The sequence below is a fragment of the Electrona antarctica genome (genome assembly GCF_951216825.1).
Source record: "Electrona antarctica genome assembly, chromosome: 24".
Taxonomy (NCBI): Eukaryota; Metazoa; Chordata; class Actinopteri; order Myctophiformes; family Myctophidae; genus Electrona; species Electrona antarctica.
This window is the reverse complement of record NC_136803.1, coordinates 14,302,159-14,326,046: the sequence shown is the minus strand read 5'-3', so window position 1 is coordinate 14,326,046 and position 23,888 is coordinate 14,302,159. Positions and strand designations below refer to the sequence as shown.

The 23,888-nt window shown below is 43.8% G+C and overlaps 2 protein-coding genes across 3 annotated transcripts; both read right to left on the bottom strand.

The window, feature by feature from the left end:
• Window positions 1-533: 533 nt before the first annotated feature.
• Window positions 534-8,806, bottom strand: cpb2 (carboxypeptidase B2 (plasma); the record flags this gene model as incomplete). Its single annotated transcript, XM_079495350.1, has 11 exons — window positions 534-724; window positions 1,077-1,161; window positions 1,889-2,091; window positions 2,892-2,982; window positions 3,963-4,073; window positions 4,259-4,363; window positions 4,563-4,664; window positions 5,935-6,043; window positions 6,479-6,603; window positions 8,262-8,337; window positions 8,730-8,806. The coding sequence occupies 11 exons, from the start codon at window positions 8,804-8,806 to the stop codon at window positions 534-536; spliced, it is 1,275 nt and encodes a 424-aa protein (XP_079351476.1).
• A 1,887-nt stretch (window positions 8,807-10,693) lies between these two features.
• donson (DNA replication fork stabilization factor DONSON) lies at window positions 10,694-22,018 on the bottom strand. 2 transcript variants are annotated; one of them, XM_079495029.1, is made up of 12 exons: window positions 21,382-22,018; window positions 20,044-20,121; window positions 19,253-19,456; window positions 18,371-18,549; window positions 17,188-17,263; window positions 16,990-17,092; window positions 15,232-15,325; window positions 14,902-15,051; window positions 13,876-14,074; window positions 13,035-13,104; window positions 12,743-12,867; window positions 10,694-11,224 (listed from the first exon to the last, which is right to left on the bottom strand). In XM_079495029.1, exons 1-12 carry the CDS (start codon window positions 21,826-21,828, stop codon window positions 11,084-11,086), a joined length of 1,866 nt encoding a protein of 621 aa, XP_079351155.1. In that variant the 5' UTR covers window positions 21,829-22,018; the 3' UTR covers window positions 10,694-11,083. The 2 variants fall into 2 exon arrangements, with proteins under 2 accessions (XP_079351155.1, XP_079351156.1); XM_079495030.1 differs by having other exon boundaries at window positions 21,418-22,018.
• Window positions 22,019-23,888: the final 1,870 nt, after the last annotated feature.

Below are 23,888 nucleotides of genomic sequence, written 5' to 3'. Positions count from 1 at the left end.
AAGCAGATACTCTGTGGCTACCAAGGTGGGAGGGGGACTTTTTTTTAACCGGTCCACATGTGCGTTCCTCGGCCGCAGACAGCATTACATTCACAGAAAACCGCCCAATGATAGAAACGCAGAATTTTCAATTAACTGTTAAGTAAGTTTAATTGAATAATTTCTTAACGGTGATTAATCGATTTTCGATTAATTGTTAACATCCCTACACACAACTACTGATGAAGACAAGTCGAAGACGATTAATAGATAGAGATATGACATTTTGGATTGGTATGTTAATAGTCTGTCTATATGGACAGATGGCAGAACAAAATGTGAAGAATATTTGACACACAGACTGACAAACAAATTGTCATGCAATTCCAACTACCGGTAAGTGCTTGTCAGGGTGGGGGTCCCCAGTTAAAATATGATTATTTCAGGAGGGTCGCAAGCCTGAAACGGTTGAGAACCACTGACCTACAAGCTCTCAAATACATATCCATTTGGGGGTCCTTGACATGAAAAGGTTTGAGAACCACTGGTATAAATCAGGCGTGTGTTTTCTCGATGACTCTCAGAGCGATGGTCTTGGTGGCGAGCAGGGCCTCGTTGCAGGCCGATTTGATGTGAGAGGGAGGCAGCAGGAAGCCATATCTGCCCTTGTCCTGCAGCTCAAACGTGAAGGAGTATTTGATGCCGAGGTTGTAGGCCCAGTCGTCAGAGCCTCCGGGAGCCAAATCTGACAAAGAGAAGAGAAGAGAAGAGAAGAGAAGAGAAGAGAAGAGAAGAGAAGAGAAGAGAAGAGAAGAGAAGAGAAGAGAAGAGAAGAGAAGAGAAGAGAAGAGAAGAGAAGAGAAGAGAAGAGAAGAGAAGAGAAGAGAAGAGAAGAGAAGAGAAGAGAAGAGACAGTACTTTAGCATATAAATCAACACAGTTACAGCAGCAGTTTTCCTCGTAACATACTGTATCTTAGGGGGGAACATTGACATTTTAATGTACCGTAATATGGCCTAAATGTAATGTAAGGTGCTATGATTGTTACAGGGGTGACCTGAGACAAAGATGTTTGAGAACCAGCGGTCTATACTCACATATGGTGCTAGCTCCAGCACCGTATTTGTAGGTCGTCCGGTAATATCTCCTGATTTTCTGGGCAGCTTCTTGGGTCATCGCAAGCTTTAAGAAAATATATATAGAAATAAGAATAACAGATTACAAAAGATATTACCCAAAAACATTGAAAGTAATTTCCGTAAAGCAATCCTAAATCTGCACAGTGTAAATTCAACTCAATGAGTGTAACCCAGAGATTAATAATCAAATGTAACCAAATGTTACTACAAGAGAATACAAATGTAACCACTTTTTTGTTTTACTAACTCTATTCTATTCTGGTCAATCAGAGTCAGGGTGCTGCTATTGTGCGTGTTGGCTCACTGGCTCACTGTGTAACTCTCAGAGTTATGGGGGTTCCTTGAAATTAAAAGGTTTGAGAACCACTGTACACTAAATGGAACAGAGCCTTAATTAGTATGGCGAGTTAAAACGAACCCGTGGCTCCCGACATGTGTGGCAGGTTACAAGTAACTAACCGGTGGCAGGTTAAAACTAACCTGTGGCGGGTTAAAACTAACCTGTGGCTCCCGACATGTGTGGCAGGTTACAAGTAACTAACCGGTGGCAGGTTAAAACGAACCCGTGGCGGGCTAAAACTAACCCGTGGCTCCCGACATGTGTGGCAGGTTACAACTAACCCATGGAAGGTTAAAACTAACCCGTGGCTTCCTGTGAGGTTATAGGTTTAGGGTTGGGTTTTAGCTAGGGTGTCGGACTCATGATTGTAGGACTGTTAAGTACGTCGGACCAAACACATGCACCCATTGTAAACATAGCACCATAGTACCAGGTCTTGGTGGTTCTCCGCCATGTCGTGGGTGCAGGAGTAGGGGAAGAGCAGCATCTGGGAGTAGGAGTGGATGGACAGGTACATGTGGATCGAGTCCTTGTGGCTGCGCAGGAAGTTGGCCACGGCCTCAGACTCTGGCTCCGACTCGGGGAAGCGACCGCAGTACGTCTCCAGACAGGGGTCGTGGGACGCCCCCTCCGCTACGCAGAGTGGTGGACACACACTGTTAGAACTCAGGTTTTATTTCTTAACCACTTGGGACCACTTCATCCCATTTTGACCTGTCTTCATGTAATTGGTCCTCACTAATGTCTCATAGGAGGGTTGTGGGCAGTTCAGAAACCCGTCTTCCAGTGACATCATTTTTTTTTTGTAAAACAAGATAAAAATAATAATAATAATATTTTGATTTTTATCATCGTTTATTTTCGCATTGCAACTTTTCAGGAAAAGAAAGCGTGCAGTTTCTATTAGCTTGGATTCCCAATCGATGATGTCACTGGTGGATGGGTTTGTGAACACTGCCCACAGCCCTCCTATGAGACACAGACAGAGTAGAAAAGAATTGTGGAATTTAATCATGAACCTTAGTGAGGACAAATTATATGAAATATGTTGTAAAGTGACAAAGTGGACCTTTATAGCTTATATTGTTGAGTCCCACAGTGTTCTATACTAGTGTTTACATTTAGAAAATAGCAGATCTACAAGCTCTCAACGTGACACATTGAGAGCTTGTAGATCCATATACAGTATACACTTTGAATAGCCAATCTATAAGCTCACAATATGACGCTTTGAAACGCATTGTGAGCTTGCAGATCTGCTAAATTCAAAGGATTTTTATATATTTTACACATTTAAAATTTTATTTTGGTGCCAATACTTGTGTACCTTTACCCAAGTAAATTTTGGATACCGAACTTGTACATCTAAAAATGTTCTACTGACTGTCATCAAATTATTGTCTCAGGAATGAACTACTCCTAAGAGGACTTACTGCACCAGTTAGCATCAAAGTTCCTGTTGAGGTCCACTCCGATGCAGGCGCTGTCTCTGCTTTGAGATCGATTCTTCCTCCACATTCGTTTCTGGGAACAAAAACGAACTGTAACCATCACTGGTCATTTGTTTTTTTCATTTGTTCAATCTCAGACTTAAATTAAAACTATTGGAATTGTACAGTGAGTGAACTGTATAGAGGCTATGCACGCGACATCATCGTACCCGGAAGTAATGCTGGAACACCTACTGAGTGGCATAAAACAACATTGCAGGTGTACAGAAATCCTCTATCTGCAACGTTTTTGTTTCATAAAAATCCACCATAGACTAGGGCTTTCACTTCTAGTGATTTTTACTAGTTGTCTAGTTGTTTAACTAGGCCTACCTATTATGTAATTATTTTTTAAATAGTTGTACATTAAAAAAACTGTGTAGGCCTACATTGGTGACTATAACTATAATCTAGCTGATCATGAGGCCTACAAAAACGAAGGATTTACTAGTCGACTAGTTGAATAGTCGACTAGTAAATAGTAGTTGCTTAAAGCCCTACCATAGACATGTGATGAGTTACTTTCTGTCAAGAAATTCGTGCAGGTGATAGGAGTGTTTTCAATAACGCATCGCCATGCTGCCTCCTGCATTAAGTGCAGGTGATAGGAGTGTTTTCAATAACGCATCGCCATGCTGCCTCCTGCATTAAGTGCAGGTGGTACGCAGGGCCGTTGAGTGATTTCCAACGAGCGCTTCCAAACTCCAACGCTGCTCAATGTTTTGCCACTCCAGGACATTTGACGCATGTGCATACTCTTCTACATTGATAACAAAGTTACTGTACAAAAATAGCAGATGTACAAGCTCACAGTGCATCACTTTGTGTACATTTTCTATTTTTGAAAATAAATGTATTTGAAAAATATCTAAAATGTTTGGGAGATTTTGAATATATATATAATTCTCTTTTGGGGGTCCCTGGCACAAAATATTTTCAGATGTGGGTCCATGGCCAAATACATATCAATGTGGGGGTTCTTCAACACAGTATTTACTAATATTTAGTTCTTACTGTGGTCCACGTGTACTTGTATCCATCAGGATTCAACACAGGCAAGACATACACATCCATGTTGTCCAGGATTCTAGTGATGTCTAGGTTTTCGTTGTAATATGCCAGTGACTGTGGGGGTAAGAAAAAGCAATTATGCGCAACCGTTTTGTTTTCAACTTCATTTGAATAAGTTTCCGGGTTGTGGTGTTAATACATACATATTAAAGTGCATTCTGCAGTGTATAAAAACTGATCTGAGATATGTACTTAGTACTTACATATTGATATGTACTTACATATTGATATGTACTTACGTATTGCACAAACCATAGACAGAAAGCTGGAGAGATCCACTCCCTGGCATGGATACCACAGTCTATCCATATCGCTTTCTTGTTAGGTCTGTTATCTACAGACAGCTGACAACCACACATGAACGCACGCACGCACGCACGCACACACACACACGGTATACGTTTACAAAGTGTACACTTTTTGTACACTTGCAGAGTTCCATTTGGTTGCAATTATACAGTACTCTTTCTGAGTTAAATGAACGCTCAGGATTTTACGGTGTAACATCATCATCATCATCATCATCATCATGGCGTGCTGTACCTTCAGGGCGTAGAGTGGTCTCTTCTCATAGGACGAGCCAATCAGAAGAGCTTTGACCCTGTCAGGATTCTCCTGTGTGGTCTTGTTGATCCAATGATAGATCTACAGAGCAGACAGCATGTACAGTTTATACACAGTACAGTGAGTGAGTACACATCATGCTTCGCTGTTGTCAACAACTCCCTTTTAACTTTGCTTTATTTTCTGCAGTCATTTTCCTATACAACATACAGATAAAATAATAAGAAAGAAACAGTAACAAACACAGGAGACCAGCCCTCCTGAACACAGTGGAAAACTGTTAGTCTCTGCCGTCTGCCACTGGCAACACCTGTGCCTGATTATATACCTGGTGCAGTGATCAGGAAACATTAGGTCATGATGGCTCGTACAAGGGGTATACAATGCCCCTGGGATTGATTTTTGTTTTCGGGTGTTTGTGTGTTACTGTTACACTGCTGTCTGTGTGTCAACGTGCATTAACAATACTGTTGAATGAGTAATGTCTATATAATGCACAGACTCTAGGAACACATACATCGATCTAACACAAGCATGTATCAATTTGATTAGCTGCAGTGCATTGCATAATTCTTTACCCTTCTGCAATGTTTTAGAAGTACAGGAATCTACAAAACTGGCCTAGGGAGATCGAGGGTGAAACATATGTCTTCCTGACTGGGGTATTTCTTTTTTGTTTTAAGATATTTTTATGGCTTTTTTGCCATTAGACGAATGTGACAGGAACGGGGGAGAGAGATGGGGGGAAGACATGCGTCAAAGGCAGACGGGCTCGGAACTCGAACCCGCAGCATGCCGTCAGGCATGACTGGGGTATTTATCATAGTAGGACTAAAGGTGATATGAGCAGGGTGAAACATAATAGGGCTGCCACAATTACAAATGTATGTTGACGATTGTCACACAAATAATTGCGATTGGGCGATGATGTAATAGTATGTCTTCATTCCTCATAGCAGGACTACAGGAGATACAGTAACATATGTCTTCATTCCTCATAGCAGGACTACAGCAGATAACGGTGGCGGTGGCTCAGGGGTAGAGTGGCTGGATGGGAACCGTGAGGTTGCCAGTTCGAACCCGGGCTCCCCCAGAGTTACTGTCGAAGTGTCCTTGAGCAAGACACTGAACCCCAAATTGCTCCCGATGTGCTAGTTTGTGCCTTGCATGGTTTCCGCTGCCATCGGTGTATGAATGGGTGAATGTAATGCACAATATCTGTAAAGCGCCTTGGATAAAGGCGCTATATAAATGCACCATTTACCATAACATATGTATGTTATCTCCTGTAGTCCTGCTATGAGGAATTGATTAGCTGCAGTGCATTGCATAATGGCAGGAGATAACATACGTCTTCCAGGCTGTGGTATTTCTCATAGTAGGACTGGCTGCTCCGTGGGTCTGTGGAGTCATTTCTGGTCTGCATCTCTATCAGCTCCTCTGTGTTGTCCAGTAGCAGCCTGGAAGATACACAACAAACAGTAGTATGTACTATTTAGTGTGTATGTGAACAGCACACAGAAAAGGAGAGAGGGCCAGCAAGGACTGAATACATTCAGGGGAGCTGGTGAAAACGTGTTCATTATTAATTAATGTGTGAATCAAGTTAGAAGGTGAAAACTTCTGTGAACTCGGATTCATTCTGAAACAGGAAACAGGAAAGTTCGTGTCCAACCTAGACAGAGGATCCAAATGTCTAAAATGAGCAGATCTATACAACCAACCACCCCAATTGTAGATTGTGTACTCCATCGTACAGAATGTGTGTGTGTGTGTGTGTGTGTGTGTGTGTGTGTGTGTGTGTGTGTGTGTGTGTGTGTGTGTGTGTGTGTGTGTGTGTGTGTGTGTGTGTGTGTGTGTGTGTGTGTGTGTGTGTGCGTACAGATCATACATACTGGTGTGTGATGCTGTGTCTGTGCAGAACATCCATGACACTGTGTGAACTGTTAGCAGGAACAAACAGGTGGACCTCACTGTCCACAGTGATGTAGTGAGGAGAGACAGGCTGCCACAACACTGTCTGAATGGAGACATAAACACAGTGATGTAGTGAGGAGAGAGAGATAGGCTGCCACAGCACTGTGTGAATGGAGACAGAAACACAGTGATGTAGTGAGGAGAGACAGGCTGCCACAGCATTGTCTGAATGGAGACAGAAACACAGTGATGTAGTGAGGTGAGACAGGCTGCCACAGCACTGTCTGAATGGAGACAGAAACACAGTGATGTAGTGAGGTGAGACAGGCTGCCACAGCACTGTCTGAATGGAGACAGAAACACAGTGATGTAGTGAGGTGAGACAGGCTGCCACAGCACTGTCTGAATGGAGACAGAAACACAGTGATGTAGTGAGGTGAGACAGGCTGCCACAGCACTGTCTGAATGGAGACAGAAACACAGTGATGTAGTGAGGTGAGACAGGCTGCCACAGCACTGTCTGAATGGAGACAGAAACACAGTGATGTAGTGAGGTGAGACAGGCTGCCACAGCACTGTCTGAATGGAGACAGAAACACAGTAATGTAGTGAGGAGAGAGAGATAGGCTGCCACAGCACTGTGTGAATGGAGACAGAAACACAGTGATGTAGTGAGGAGAGACAGGCTGCCACAGCACTGTGTTATAGGAGAAGGTGCACTCTACTCAGGAGTCTTAGTATAGTTTCTGTGGCTGAACTTCTGAAGGGCTTATCCGTAGTCGGGTCGCGGAGGCAACAGCTCCACCAGAGTGTTCTAGACTTCCCTCTCCAGAGCAACATTAGTGACTTCCTCCTGGGGGATCCCGAGACATTCCAAGGCCAGTGAGTCGATGTGTTTCCTCCAACTGCACCTCGGCCTTGGTCTCCCCCGGGGTCTCCTCCCAGAGACCCCGGGGCACTTCCAGGACATGCCTCGAGGACCTCCCTAGGGACTCAGGGAGACGCCCGGGAGGCATCCTAACTAGATGCATGAACTACCTAAGTTGGCTCCTTTCCAGGTGAAGAAGCAGCGACTCTACTCTATTTCGGCCGCTTGTATTCGCGACCTTATTCTTTCGGTCATGATCCACACTGCATGACCATAGGTGAGAGTAGAAACGAAGATTGCTCAGTAGACAGAGAGCTTTGCCTTCTGGCTCAACTCTCTTTTCGTCACAACAGTGCGGTACAGCGACTGCAATACCGCCCCTGCCGCTCCGATTCTCCGGCTGATCTCCTTCTCCGTCCTCCCCTCACTCGTGAACAAGACCCTGAGATACTTGAACTCCTTCACCTGGGGTAATGCCTCATTCCCTACCCAGACTGCACAATCCACCAGTTTCCTGCTGAGAACCATGGCCTCAGATTTGGAGACGCCGATCCTCATCCCAGCCGCCATACACTCAGCTTCTTGAAGATCAATGAAAAAAGGGTATATCTGCACTCTCTTGAGTATAGTTCCTGATGAGTATCTTTATTAATGAGCACAGCAGCAGTCTACCTACGGAGGCCTTCCTCAGCGTTTCAAACTCAGTTGGATATTCCCTTTTCCCTCAGGGTCTCCTTGGTTCCATTTGTAAAGATTGTACAGTATTGTTTAAATATATCAAAGACAAATACAGTTGGTTTGTTTGGAGTGTAATCACATTCATCTCCCAAAACGTATACTATAAATTAAAAAATAAGTAAGTAAGTAAATAATGAATTAAATCAATACAGTACCTCATATAGAGTGGATACATTCTTCAGTATGTCCACTTGTTCTGAGGTTTGGGCTGTGATGGACAGAACTTGGTCACTGAATGACAGACAAATGACAGAGTGAAATTATAAATATAAGTTGTTGAGAATTATTATGATTGTTTAGGTGTTACTTATGTGCCTAGAGATGACATATATTCTGGGAAACAAGAGGCTGTCAGCAATCAATATTGCCTCCAAGCACACAACAGTAGTCACAACTATGTGTGTGTGTGTGTGTGTGTGTGTGTGTGTCTGTGTGCGCAAAAATAGCCAATCTACAAGCTCACAACGCGAGGTGCTGGCGTTTGTTTGGGAACCTTTGAGCTACAGGAGCCTATGATCTCATCAATGATTTTATATAAAAGCAGGTGTAACTTACAGTAATAGTGAAATATAAAAGCATGCGTTACTTACTGTAAGCGTAATATAAAAGCATGTGTAACTTACTGTAACAGAGAGCACTCTGCGGTCAGCAGCAGTTTGTCCAGGTTCACCATAACAAACAGGATCAGAACAGACTTCATCATGGCTGTACGTACTCTTTGTAGAACTAGTGTCAGATGTCCGTTAGCACAGGAGAGGAGGTATTGATTCAATCTGTGTTTGTTTTGAAGTTAAACTTTACCCTTTTGAAGTGGTGGTGGTGGGGGGGCAGTGGTGGAAGATGAGTACTCAGGCTTTGTTGTTTTTTTGTTTGTTGTAAAAGTTGCGATAACTGCTGGGTAGCAGAACCTATAGTTTAGTAATAAAAATGTTATATATAATGATTACTATTAAAGGGATTGGGACATTAAACAAAAAAGGTTTTCGTGTTTTTTCTTAATTTGTTTAGGTTTTCTGAGCTCAATTGTACCCAAAAAAACCTGAACTTTTAACATTCAGTAGATTTTCTGTGGTCTGGGGTTTTCTGGCTCAAACAAGTGCTCTGATTTTCCTGCCAACTGATGTCACAGCCTGCAAATCCCATATATGACAATGGGATTTGCCAGCAGATGTCACCGTTTTGCCTGTTTTCATTGCAACTCAAAATGCTTCACAGACACAGAAGAATTCCCAGACCACAGAAAATCCACTGAATGTTCAAAGCTCAGGATTCTTTTGTGAAAAATGAGGTCATAAAAAAAATAAAAAATAAAAGATAGTTATTACTCTTACACTCTTAGGCCTCACTCAGACCTTTAATGCATTGCTGTATGCTTGTTGGATGAATGTTGTGTAGTGTCATGGCCGCCCTAATGCATTTCCAATGGAAGTCACATGGTTTGTAGTCCACATTTTGGACTACAAGCTGTTGTATGGCTTTCGGCTGAATTTCGACTGCGCCCCTCCCCCTCATACAACACAAATGTTGTGTCAAACCACGTGACTCCCATTGGAAATGCATTGGGGCGGCCATGACACTACACAACATTCATCCAACAAGCATACAGCAATGCAGTAAAGGTCTGAGTGAGGCCTTACACAATTCCAAGAAAAATATTTTACTTTTACTCAAGTACATTTCTAGCAAGGTTTTAAAGTACTTTTAGGTTGGCTGATTTCTTTTCTTCCCTAAAATGCAATAGGCCTATCTCACAGCCCGTTTTTCACGCCCACTTCCGGTAAATAGTGGTGACTTTAACATGGGCATTTACACGTTTTTTTCTCTGGAGAATCTAAGTACATTTTCTAATGTAAAAATGTGACAGACCAATATTATTATGAAGCAAACAAGATGGTAAATCAGGTCGAGCAGATAGAACAAACCTTACCTTGAGAAAACAAAAGTTGTAGACTTCTTAAATAACCTCTTTTAACATGTAGCGTCTATGGAGTGACGTCACGCTATCACCACTAACCCCGAAAGGGGGCGTATTTAGGGGGGCGGGGAAATTCTGTGAGATAGGCTTATTGGCCACACTTACTGCTCCCACACAAAGACAGTAATAGCAAGACATTCTATCTCCGGTTTAAAGTACTTCCCGACTGTCTGAAGTGGGCGGACACCATTTTAGGAGGCCGGAAGCAGGTTGGAGGCTATTATGTATTCATTCCAATGGGCACAGACTGAGATGATAATGCATCCATTTTAAAATAAATTGTGTAAAATGTCACATCTGTCCTGTGTCATCCTGTCACACCCGTGTGAAGTGAGCGGTGGATTTTCGGTCAAGCACAGTTGTATTTTTTTCCTATGTTTTATGTTGTTTTTTTTCTACTTTTGATATACTAGTGTGTGAGTGTGCAGGGGTGGAGGGCTTGTGTGCGTGTGTGGTGCCTTGGAGTCAAGCAGGTGTTGACGTAAGCACTTGACCCCAATAAGCATGCTACAGGGGTCAATAGTTTGTGGTACAAACAGACTTTCAATGCTACAAACACAGACAGACAGTGTGGCACCGCTCAAAAACATCATTGAAGAGTTCAAACACAACTTAGATGGAACTCACACAATTTAATTCCGTCAAATGTTGCACACGTAACAATATCACTCACAGAAAAGTGTTTCTACCGTAAAAAAATAAATTAAATTAAATAGAGTATCTATAAAAAAAAAAGTAAAACGCTAAAAAATAATTTCCAAATCATCTACAAATATTATTTAGTATGGCATTTGTTACTGTTTCTTGTCTATTAAAATGTCACAGCAGGTGCAAGCCTTAACATAAAGCACCCAAATATTAAAATGTTTTAAGATTCATCTACAATTCTCACACACACACACACACACACACACACACACACACACACACGGTCATGTGTTCCAGGTGTAGTTGTAGTCATTCATGGTCATGTGTTCCAGGTGTAGTTGTAGTCATTTATGTTCATGTGTTCCAGGTGTAGTTGTAGTCATTCATGGTCAGGTGTCTCAGAGCACTCTTCCCCAGGCTGGACGACTGCTGCAGCTGTTTGATGGAGTCTGGATGGAGACCACACCCACACACATCTACTGACCTACTGTCACACTGGACACACACACACACACACACACACACACACACACACACACACACACATTTTAACCATTTATTTATGTCCACACAAAGGATATGCATACGCAATGCAAGGACACAAATATTATAGGTGCATTAAAGTTACATCTGCAAAGTCATGACATGTGTTTTCATGATACAACAGGCATGTCACTCAGTACTCTAAGGGTAACAGCGTCTCCGCCATATATGACAGCTGCCAATTATAGCAGAGACACCACAATACTTTGCCAGCCTTTTTGGGCATCCCAAGTTGTTGGAACCCTCTAACAACCAGTCTGTGCATATGCCCTAGGCTGCCAAATATAAAGACAAATAGTCTGCACCTATAGCCCAGCTCTGAGATGTTATGTAGAACACACACACACACACACACACACACACACACACACACACACACACACACACACACACACACACACACACACACACACACACACACACACACACACACACACACACACACACACACACACACACACACACACACACACACACACACACACACACACACACACACACAGTGTGACCTACTGTCACACTGCAACACAATCTGTTGTTGGGCTGGGCTGGGTTCTTCTGGTGCAGTAGCAGAGAGCTTTGGCATCTAATTTAACCAGCACACTGAACAAATGACCACCGAAAACGATGCAGAAAATATCCTGAGCGGTCTTTAAGTCTGCATCAATGTCGTGTGGATGGACAGAAGAGCTGAAGGCTGTGTGCCTCTCGCCTCTGCTAACTGAAGAGTTAGTTAGCAGAGATAATAAGAGGGACGCAAAGCCTATACCAGCTGGCTTCACAGGGCCCTCTCCTGGTCCAGAATGGGTACTGCGGCATGCTACATACTGGTAAGTATGCAATAAAGTAAGTAAACACACCAAGCTCACATAGCAAATATTTGTAAATGGTGCTTTTATCCAAAGCGCTTTACATAAAAGCAATTAGGCTTTCAGAGTCTTGCTCAAGGACACTTCGACACTAACTCTGTGGGAGCCGCTCTACCCCTGAGCCACTGCCACTCCTGTGTGGGGAAAAGCATACACTTACTTATAGCCTTTCATTTCGGGCATGGGTTGGTCGGGGTTCATTAGGTTACTGAAAGGAACTGTGACTGTGAGGGGGCGTCACATCCCATTTAAGCATGATCTGCTTCTCTGGTTACCATGGTGATGGATAAAATTGACGGACTCTGTCCCAGTTTGTTTGCGATGACCAACTCTCTCCAGAGTCCAAAGAAAATTCGTCTTTGTACGGTTTATGTACCAATTCACAACACATCTGTTTGGATGTTTCAGTGCCTCAGGACACCGTGTCAAAGAACTTAATTCCTTGTGGTTCTAGTTTTTTCTTTCTGCGTAGGATTAAAGAAAAATACATGTCTTCCGTAGAAGACATACTGACTTCTATGGAATCCAAATAAGACATGCTGGTTTCTATGGAATCAAAATGATGGTGTGTGTGTGTATGACTGCAGTGTGTGTTGCTCACCTGCTGAGTGTGTGTGTTCATGACAGCAGTGGGCATGTGTGTGTAGAGAGCTGCTTCGAAGTCTCCTCTCTGTGCAGATGCTACCAGATGAGTGATGACATGAAGCGTAGATGGAAGGATGGTACCTGAGCACATGGAAGGAAGGAACCACATGAGAGAGAGACACCTGAGCACATGGAAGAACATCATGAGAGGGAGAGAGGGAGTGAGAGAGGAGAGAGGAGAGAGGTGGGGTGTTCATGAAAACAGGTGGGATGGGTTCCGATAGGGTCTTATGTCAACAATAGTGTACCTGTGATCTCCAGACTGCACACATCCTGGTAGGTAGAACGCACCTGGGTCTTCACATTTACACTACGAGCCTAAAGGATAGACAGAGAGAGATTCAGACTCACTATAACAGGTACAATGTGTTGTGTATGGGTGAGCTTGCAGCTCTCCTACCAGCCACATCTGCTGGCTTTGAGATGCTCGGAGGAGCGGGGCTCTCGCTGCAAACCACAAGTAGATTCAGCTCCCCATTCAACACAGATGGTTTTCAAACCAAAAGACTATAAAAATGGAACCCAGTGCTTCCCTGCTTGGCAGTCAGCATTAAGGGTTGGAATAGGGGGTAAGTCCCTGCGACATACTAGCGTCATGTCCAGGGGGTACTTGTACATCAAGCTGCCTCACGCTACAGAATCAGGTTCCTGCCATATGGGCCAAATGGCTCGGCAAAGCTTACTTACTTCAAGTAATCAAAACTATTTGTAGGTAGTTTAGTGTGTGTGTGTGTCACTTGCCCTAGCCCCTTAGATAGCACGTTATGTAGAATTAGATAGCATTTTAGACAGACTTATAGCATGTTACGTAGACGGCACTAGAATTGCATTTTGTGTAGTCATAGCACTTTATAGTACACATAATATAATATATAGTATAGTATAGTATGTATAGTTTACATATATAGTTTCATGATATATACTCCACTGCTATGTTCTTAGCTTACGCATGTTTCATGATATCTATTTTTTATATATGTGATGTAGTGTATGCCATGCTTTTTGTTATTGCTTAATGTAAATCGCTCTGGATTAAAAGAGTCTGCTAAATGCCTAAATTGTAAAATTGTGTGTGTGTGGGTCCAGTACCTTCAGTGTGTGCATGGTGGCCCCTCGGAAGGCGTTGGGGGCCAGCAGGGTGGGGGGGAGGCCAGCCTGGGAGCCGGCCGCCGCCACCAGGCTCTTGCAGTTGATGAGGAAGTTGATGAGGGTGAAGGTGTGGGCTCCCTCCACCTGCACCACAGACTCAGGCTTGTGGTCCACGCACACCGAGTTGTGCTCTTTACGACTGGAGACGAGGACGGCACGGTCAAGGACTTCTACACCAGTTTTCTGGACAAACTTGTTTCTATAACAGTGGTTCTCAAACTATTTATTTATTATGTCAAGGAGCCCAAGAATTATATGTAATTGGCCGCCGACACCCATCTGAAAATATGTTGTTCCAGGGACCCCCAAGAAGCAAACACAAGAGTTAGATTTGCACCCGTTTTCACTATTTTTTTCAAAAATAGCAGATCTACAAGCTTGTAGCACTGCACTCGCACTGAGCACTGCACTGAGCTTGTATATCTGCTATTTTTCAACAGCTAAAGTTTTAAATAATGGTTAAAGGAGCATTCAGTGATTTGGGTGATTTGGAAAACCACCCAGTCAGCCCCGGTAACAAAATGTGCACATGCACGCACTACAGTGGGGGGAAGTGCAACAGGCCAACAGCATGTGCACCAAGGCCCGCCCCCACTCGATCATGATTGGAGGAAGGCCCCTCTCATCCTGATTGGATGAAGGCTTTGCCACCCGCCACCAAAACTGAAACTAGGGTTTTTTGACCCCAGGGGCTCACTGGGGACAGGGAGGAACTCCTTATATGGTCAGCACACTCTATAGTAGGGAGGATTATCAAAAAAAAAAAAGAAAAAATAAGTGATATTTGAATGAAGTGAAATCACTGAATATACCTTTAAAAGCTAAGGTGACAGTGGCATAGATGCGTTCCATGTCTTAATGGGTTAACAAGTCACATCACAAGAGATTACGGCTTGGCTGCCGTGACAAATAAAAACGGAAGGACGGTCAAACTCTGGACTGGTGACATGGTGTGGTGAAGGATACAGCTGAATGTGGATGTTGTCTGGTTTCTTTATCTTGTCCTGGATGCCCATCTCCTCCAGCCAGGAGAAACCGCTCTCCATGTCATCTTCATCGGCACCGTCCTCTTCCTCGTCTGCAGCGCAGCCTTCCACCCCTTTTGACTTAGAGAGCCTGGGATAAAACGAGAAACAAATACAAATAACGCCTATAAATATAAAGCTTCCGCTACAGCGTTTTAACCTCAATTTGATTGAAGGGTAACCCTGGATTGTAGGTTAGTATGATGTCTACAAAGGGTGCACATGTACACTGGAGAGTAAGTGAGAGGAGGAGAATGAAATGAAATCTTACTCTGCGTCATCGTCCTCTGCACATTGTGTCGAGGCTCCCTGCTGCCCCTTGCTCCTTCTCTTCTCCTCCACTAGGGGCAGACTGAACTCGATGCCTGAACAAGGTGGACACACAACCATACAGGGAATGAACTCAATAATGTGAACCCGGTCGGCCGATCATATACTGGAACAGATCGATACAGCCTCTAGTCTGACGTCTGTACTTCTTTGTCAGTGATTGGGTGCTTTCTGCATCAGGAGTATAGAAGGGCAAGGGGTATAGAAGACCCATTGAAATCTCAAGTTGACCACCAACCATAGGTCATGTTTTGCACAACAGTCAGCCAGTCCTGATACAAGTATCCTCGAAATGCACAAAGCACTATGAATTAACGCACGTTCTGCTGTCAAACCTACACTTTGAGTCCCTGGGAGGACCAAAAACAACACAGTCAAATATATCTCTTCTTTTTTCTTTTACATTTTTATCCCACGATTTTGCAACCCAGTTTTTTCACCCAGTGCCAATCATCTAATGTAATCCTGGGCGCTACACTTCCTCTGCCAACCTGGGGGGACAGCGGACTGACCTCATGCCTCCTTCTATGCATGAGGAGTCCAAGCTGCTTCTTTTCACCTGACAGGGGGGAATATCCCTGGCCGGACGTAGCGCGTGGAAGGATCACGTTATTCCGACCAGTTCCTTTCCCCTCCATCAGGCGCCCCGGCTGGCCAGGGGGAGGCAGTTTTAGAGACCAGGATTACTGCATGTTTTTGTGAGGGTACTTACCCTAGGGGACACAGGGAGAACATGCAAACTCCACACAGAAAGGCCCTTTCGCCAACCCCACCTCGGGTATGGGCACTGATGACGCGGAGGAGGGAACACGCCCACAGCGGGAATCGAACCCAGGACCTTCTAGCTGTGAGGCGACAGCACTACCGACTGTTCCACCGTGCCCCTAAAAAATATATCTCTTCTATTTGACACTTATAATGCTCTCCCGGGGACATGACTGGGCTTGCTAAAAAAGTTCTATTAGTTTGGGTGAGAGATTATGCAATGAATAAATCAACTGTTTTAGGTAAAAATAAATAAATACAAGTTCTGCGACCGGGCTGGTTTTCCAGGCTAGGTCTACGTACTGTACAGACATTTTTTATGTTTTCCTCCACCTGTCGTCGCTTGACTGTCAATTTAATTGAGAGCCCAGCCAGAAACGCACTCTGTGCTCTTTAGATAACTCAATAAAAGTATATAGTGTGCACAAGACTGCTTTTTAGATAACTCAATAAAAGTATATAGTGTGCACAAGACTAGTGCACATTAACTCTTTTACCGGAACTGATTATTTGACAAAGGTTGCAATAATTTCAAAGTTAGTGTAGATCAATTTGATATGCTCGTCTCCCTGGCTCTGATTTCAAACATGCATTCCTTGGCTTTAGTATACTATAGTCTGGAGTTTTTCCTAGAGCGTGACGAATTATTGCTCCCTTGCTTGTGGATGAAAAATAAAATACCCATCATGTATGTGTGGACAGGGCCTCAATGTCTGACTTGTAGATTTGATTAGCGATCGTTTAGCTTTCATCCAGAAGAACGTATTAAAACGCCAACTCTCAGCATCAATTAAGAATGAACATACTTAAGCAAAATTACACGAGAGGGTGTGTTAACGTGATTATTGCCATGACAGTGATGCGGTAAGGAACGAGACGAAGTCGAGTTCCGCAAGGATCACTGAAGTATACTTTATACTATGGTGAGACATACCGTCAGACTTCATGGCCTCCCTGAGCCCCCTGGTGGTGGGAGAAATCAGTGCAGTAATGCTGCTGGATCCACAGAAACCTGCTGCCTTGAACAACACTGTAAACTAACAGAGTGGGAGAGAAGAAAATTAGTCCATCTGCACACGCACACACACGCACGTACACACACGCACGCATGCACGTACACGCACACACTTACCTGATATGAACAGAGGTAGAAGTATGGACACATTCTAGACTTCAACAGACTGTAGAGAGAAGACAGACTGACTGACCTGCAGACAGAGAGAGAGACAGGAGAAGGATGTCAAAGGAAATACAAGCACCTTAAGGAATACAGACCATTGTGTGTACACTGTTTATACCCTACACTGCTTACAGCAAATGACCTCGGTACATAGAAATTCTGTTATATAAATAGAGCAACTAACTTTAATTCAATTACATTTGAATAAATTGCTGCTACTCGAATGTTTTTTATACTAAGTGAGTGTTATGCAAAAACACTGAAATACTGCTGTCAACTTTCAAAAGTATAAAGCTAAAGTCTCCTAAATGGATGTATAACAGAAAATGCACAATCTTTTCCCCCAAAGTGTTAATGTAACACAGCTCTGTTCTTTATTTAATTCCCATTTATATTCAATATTTATTTGTACATACATTGTTTTATCTTGATTGTCTTGTTCCACTTTTGCTATGGCAATGTAAACGTATGTTTTCTCATGCCAATAAAGCTCCTTTGAATTGAATTGAGAGAGATAGTATACATAGTTGGTTGTCCACTGTAATGGACACGAATCTCCAGGCAAAGGTGAACTCTGTTTTTTTTGTCCCCCAATGGCAATTATATTTGTAAGGTTAAATTTATTTACATAGCGCTTTTATCGCTTTACATAGATTGTGCATTACATTCAGCCACCCATTCGCACACATACATTCAGAGGAAACACATTAAACTCAAACATTGCAGCTGTATGGAAAGCTTGGATAATCCTCTTTGTATCATAAACAGCCACCGTAGACATGTTAACTTATGACCTACTTTCTCTCAATATTCTGTGCAGGTGTTTGAAAGTTCTCATTTTCTATAACACAACGTCCTGCTGCCTTCTACATTATGTGAAGTTTTGAAAACAGGTGGTATGCACTATGCAGGCCATTGAGTGATATCCAACGAGTGCTTCCAAACAGATTTTTAATACATCTACCCAAGATTTCCGTACAACTGGTGAGTTTAACCATGTTTATTTGCAACTCTAGATGCCAGATAGCATTTTAGCATCTAAGTTCTTTGCGGCTACCTATTGGCAATGACTTGCTACAACCATTTACTAGCCGTGTGTCATTTCGTGGCACCGTGGAAAAGGTACAGGTCTCACCATTCACTCATCAGACTCTGCTGCACCGCTGCGTCCTGTGCCCAGGGGGTGCTCTTCCCGGCAAAGCTCCTCTCTGCGTTGATCCTGGGGAACAGCGAGAGCCAGGGCAGGGATGGGTGCTGCCAGTACACCAGGCTCTGCTGGAAGGCACAGCGCAGCTCCGAACATGACTTGGGGTCCTATGACACAGAGATAGACAGTGTGAGGGTGTGTGTGTGTCTCAACTCTACGTGACCCATTTTGGGTTTCAGAGTAAAAGCGGCCATTTCTTTCCGGCACCCCAGAGCTCCTATTTTGAAGGAATCCCGGGAATGATTGTGTTAATGATTCCCTCTTAATGGATTCCTTAACGGTTCACTTTAACGATTTCTATAGGGGGTTCCAAATTAACCCTAACAGGACTGTAACTCTGAGGCCCCTTTTCCACCTTTGGTTCTAGTACTGGTTCCGTTCTAGATTCTTGGAACCTTGGTGCTTTCACGGAACTGGCGGCCATTTTCTGGTTCCATTTCCGAACAAACTTTTAGTGTTCTGATTCCAATACATTTTCAGTGGAAACACTCTGGTTCAATATTAGGCAGGGGAAAAAAAGAACTGAACCCGTTCAACCCCGGTGGAAAAAGGTGCCTGAGAGTATACAAATGGGACCAAATGGACCCATCAGAGTGAAATTAAAACGTTTGCGAACCACCGGTATTATAATTGCATAGCAGACGTCAAGTCCACATAACCAGCTCTGACAGTGTGATAAAATTGGATCTTCAATCTCGGACTGAAAAAGAACCGGTTCCGGGTCGCAACTCTAATCAGTACCTGTATACTGCGGGGCAGGGCGGTGTTAACAGTACCTGTATAGTGCAGAGCAGGGCGGTGTAACAGTACCTGTATGCTGCGGGGCAGGGCGGTGTACTGGGCTCTGCACTGCTGCGTCAGACCTGCAGCCTCCTCCTGGGCTTTGGGCTGCTCTGCCCAGGAGAACGGGAGCTGGGAGGTGAACAGGACCCTCGTCTTCAGACTCCAGTCGGCCGGGTACTCCTCGCAGACGAGGGCCGCTATGGGGGCCAGGTCGCTGACCCGGGCGGGACTCTATAGGGAGAGAGATACATAATGAAGCCAGGTAAACAACAGGGTACATTAGTTACTGGACAGACACCGATGAGACACGGAGAGAGATTGGTCTTTCTTTAACGACCACGTACCGTACCTGGGGCGATACTAGAGATTTTGCTGCACCAAGATACCCTGTGCAATGCACTGCCCAATGCTCTCAGAGAAGCCCTCACCCTCCAAACCTTCAAAACTGCTCTCAAAACCCACCTCTTCAATACGTTGGGCAAGACCTACAGTACACTGTAGTGTAAGTACCGCTCAAGGAAAAGACATTGGCACTTTACACATTTGTTTACATTGTCCGTGAATGAACCAAGTGTTATGGTATCTGGGGGATACCATAACACTTCCACCGATACACTCTCTACCTTATGTTGTGACCAGGCTTTTCTCTTCGCAGATGTCAGTAAGGCTGGGACCGAGGCTACCTCTTCAATATGATGTTCCCCAGCTAACTCCACACCGCCCCTTTATCATCATCACATTACATTCCTTAGTCTTATAATGTTGTGAACATGTGAATAATGTGACATCAAAGTTTGGATGCAGAGAAATAAACCCACCTGCAGCAGTGGAGCCTTCATCTCTTCTTCGTCTTCATCAAACAGGGAGTCATCCTCAGAGAAGGTCTTTGGAGGCTTCTAAAGCAGGAGGGACAAACGTTAAAGATGTTAATGGTTCATTAAATGTAAAAGTACACCTCTTGTACACAACAGTGAGATTAAACCTGACTCTAGCTCTGGAACAGGAATGAAACGGTTACGACAGGAACGCTCAACTCTGTGGTTTTTTTAATAGGAAATAGACACTTTCTAGTCTGTAACTAGTAGGGGATGCAGATACAGTGGCCATTGTGAGTACCATTACAGTGATGTAACTCTATACGTATAGTTTTAAAGTGCTTTGAGACACTTTCACATGTGTCATTTTATAGTGCCAAATCATCTCGTGAGTTGGCACTTTACTAGTCTCACATGGCCAGGCGGTTGCCTGTTGCAATTTTCAAATGCTTCCATCATACAGTCTGGAGCACAGAAGCTCTGATCATGAGTAAAATATAAATCAGAAGTGAAGCCCACCTCCGCTTCGTCGTTACAGTCACACAAATGTATCCTAATATAAATCAAAATCCTCTAAACATATATATCTTGATGCTTAGCAGAAATGGAAATAAAAAATAAGCTCTAAAGATATTTTTAAAATATATATTTTGTGAACGGAAATGACAAAAAGATTACTCGGATTTTGAAAGGTGTAGTTCCACACTCTATAGCATTCGGACTTTCGGAGATTGTGGAATTGACTCTCTGACTCTTATAAAAATCATTCTAAAGAGGGACGCATTAAACTCACTATCTATTGGACACACACAATATTTTACCCTGATAATGTGGGTTAAGAACTTAAGACCATAGGTTTAACTTTATAACTGGTAAGAAAATAGTGATAGTAAATAATAGTAATTGTTCTTGGTTTTGGGGACCACCTGACCTGGTACCCCCTCAAGGACCCCCGGACCCCACACATAATTATGACGGTGGAAAGATACACGACGATCTATATTGATGATTCATTCTCTTACTGTTAAACTTCTATCTGGTTCTCAAATGAGTGACCCCCCACAATTATCATATTTGAACTTCTTCTTATATTGACAATTTGTTATAGCCTAGTATAGCTCTGGTCCATAGCTCTAATGCCCAAGGCAGTGGTTAACTTAAAAGTCTTAAATTATACTGTCATCTGGGGACTGATTGATTCCCTTTTTACCTCCTTTATGATGAATTCCTGTTCTGTCCTATAGAAGTGTCTATTTGTACGTCTCTAAATGTTTTTGATGAATTGAACATGGTGGACCCTATTGGAAACAAGTGTAATGCTTAATTGGGTCGTCCACTCACAGTTAACAGCCTTTGTATTGAGTTTGTGCTTGACACCTTGTTGTTGTGTGTCGTCTCTGCGTCCATCAGAGTAAAGTCCAGACGCTGTCTGCTCTCCGTCTTTGTTGACACATCCTCCTCTGGTTCCTCCGTGGATCTCCTGGTCTCCACCGCGGCAGCCATCATCACGTCCTCAGCCCCGTCCTTAAAAGCCACCAGTCTCCTCTTCGCGCTGTTCAGCGTGTTCTCGATGTCAGCGAACGGGTTTCGGCGTTTCACTCCCCCGCCGCCGCCACCGGATCGCCCCACGGCGACGAGCAGCGGCCCCGGGGAGAAGGGCCGCATGGAGCCCGGGGACGAGGCTCCCTGCGCGGGGCTACTGGCTTCACTGCGGACCCTTTTCCTCCTCATACGCATGATGTCCGCTGGTCGCTTGAAGCTGGGAGAGTATCCGTTCTGTTTCTCCATTCTGGACAGATATGGTGACACGATCAGCTCCAAACAAACAGCAACGACAACACGGTGGCTTTTCTTAATAGTTGATGTGGTGGTGCTCTCTGCTCTGCTGTGCGCGGTGCTGCTGTTGTGTTTTTTTGTTCACTCTTCCGCACTTTCCAAAGTTGGCGCGCTGCGTGGTGATTACTCTATGATGACGACAGAGAGAGTACTGCTGCTGAAAGAACGTTGGGAGGAGCCACATGCAGTCAACAGGATCTGCTCAGTGCTCACATCCGGCCTAGAGCCCGCCGTGCTGTGTGTGCGTGTGTGTGTGTGTGTGTGTGTGTGTGTGCGCGTGTGCGAGCGTGTGCATGTGCGAGTGCGTGCGTGCGTGTGCACATAGATAGACTGCATAAACAGTAGTAGGCTATACATACACAGTGACTTATTGAATTGAATTGAATTGAATTGAATTGAATTGAATTGAATTTTAGTTTTAGTTGTTTTTTAGTTTGAATTCCAAATCCAAACGACTCAAACACCAAATAGGAAATGCAATAATGCAACTAAATACACACTGTAGGCCTACAGACATAAACAGTTAATAGGCTTATCTCTCTCTCTCTCTCTCTCTCTCTCTCTCTATCTCTCTCTCTCTCTCTCTCTATCTCTCTCTCTCTCTCTCTCTCTGTGTGTCAGCATGATTAATAGGACATGCTAATTTCAGGTCCCCGTTAATGTATCTCCATTCATCATTACCGAGGCTCATCAATCATGTGTTGTGTTGGGGAATCAATTCCTGTTGTCTGTCCAGTCTATAAGTGAGAGCACTGCAGCTGTTAGTGGCATCAAAACATGCGTTCCAAAGGCTTGTAATTGATGTCTAATAATGACCTTATGGACATGAGGCTTGTCCCCCCCCCCCCCCCCCACCTGAGTTAAACCTATCAATTAGAGAGTGTACAAATGGAACCAAGGTCCTGTCGCGTAAAATCTAGTACAATTGTGAAGTATAGAATAAGTGATTCGGACGCTATCAGTATTCAACTGGAACACCACTACAGTGGGCTGTACAGCAGGCTTCCCACCGCTGGCCGCATGCACCGCTGGCCGCATGCACTCTCTAACAGTTCCCACTGTTAGAGAGTGAAATTGAACCATAACCTTCTACAGGTCAACCAGTAAGCATCTAAAAGTCCAACTGAGACCAGGGAATCAAATTGATATTATGGATGCAACAACAACATTACGTTGGATTGTCAACATAGTTAACGTGATCATATAGGCTATATGATACATTAGATCATATTTATTAGACAGTAAACATGCCACAACAAACCCTGGGCCTGCAGCCGAGCCCCCGCCATCAGGATCATAGACCTGCGGCTGCAGCTAGTTGTTTGACTATACTGCAAATGAGAACCACCCCGTCCCGTCCCCACCCCTCCCTAGATCAGACCTTAGAGTATACTCTTAGGATCAGACACTAGAGTGTCAAAGTATCCGTGAGCAGAGCAGGGATCACATTTATGACACACTCCATATTGAAAGACAAAATTTGAGCTATTTTGTCCTTTCTGAGTTTTTCTGTTCCTACAATTCCCAAGATGCATTTCACAGGCAGCTGCATCAGCCTGGCAGTCTATGGTCGCAGTTACATAAATAGGATTCTTTATCGTTGTTTTGCCATAAAGTTATGGCAGTGACTAGTAGTTTTCACAGTTTTCACAGATTGTATCCCAGTGACATCGATTCCGGGGTGCACTGGTCTGGGGTAGCGACTAGCGATGCGTTGTTAGTTAGTTTGTAGGCCTAGATCTGTTCTTTTTGGCAAGTGACATCACCTTGCCACGACGATGTAGCCTATAAATGAAGCTTAATGTTTCACCATCTTGAGCTGCACATGTCCACATTCCCTGCCAGCAGCTGTTCCGTGTCCCTCTATCTATCCCCTTGTGGTGGTGACAGTTGACACAGCACCAGATGCCAAGAAAAAAGACACTAAACTGCCTGAAACGTAAACAAAAAATGTCCTGACAGAATGATCTATTTGGATCTGTCTGATCTCCACAGGAAAATATCTTTGTTGT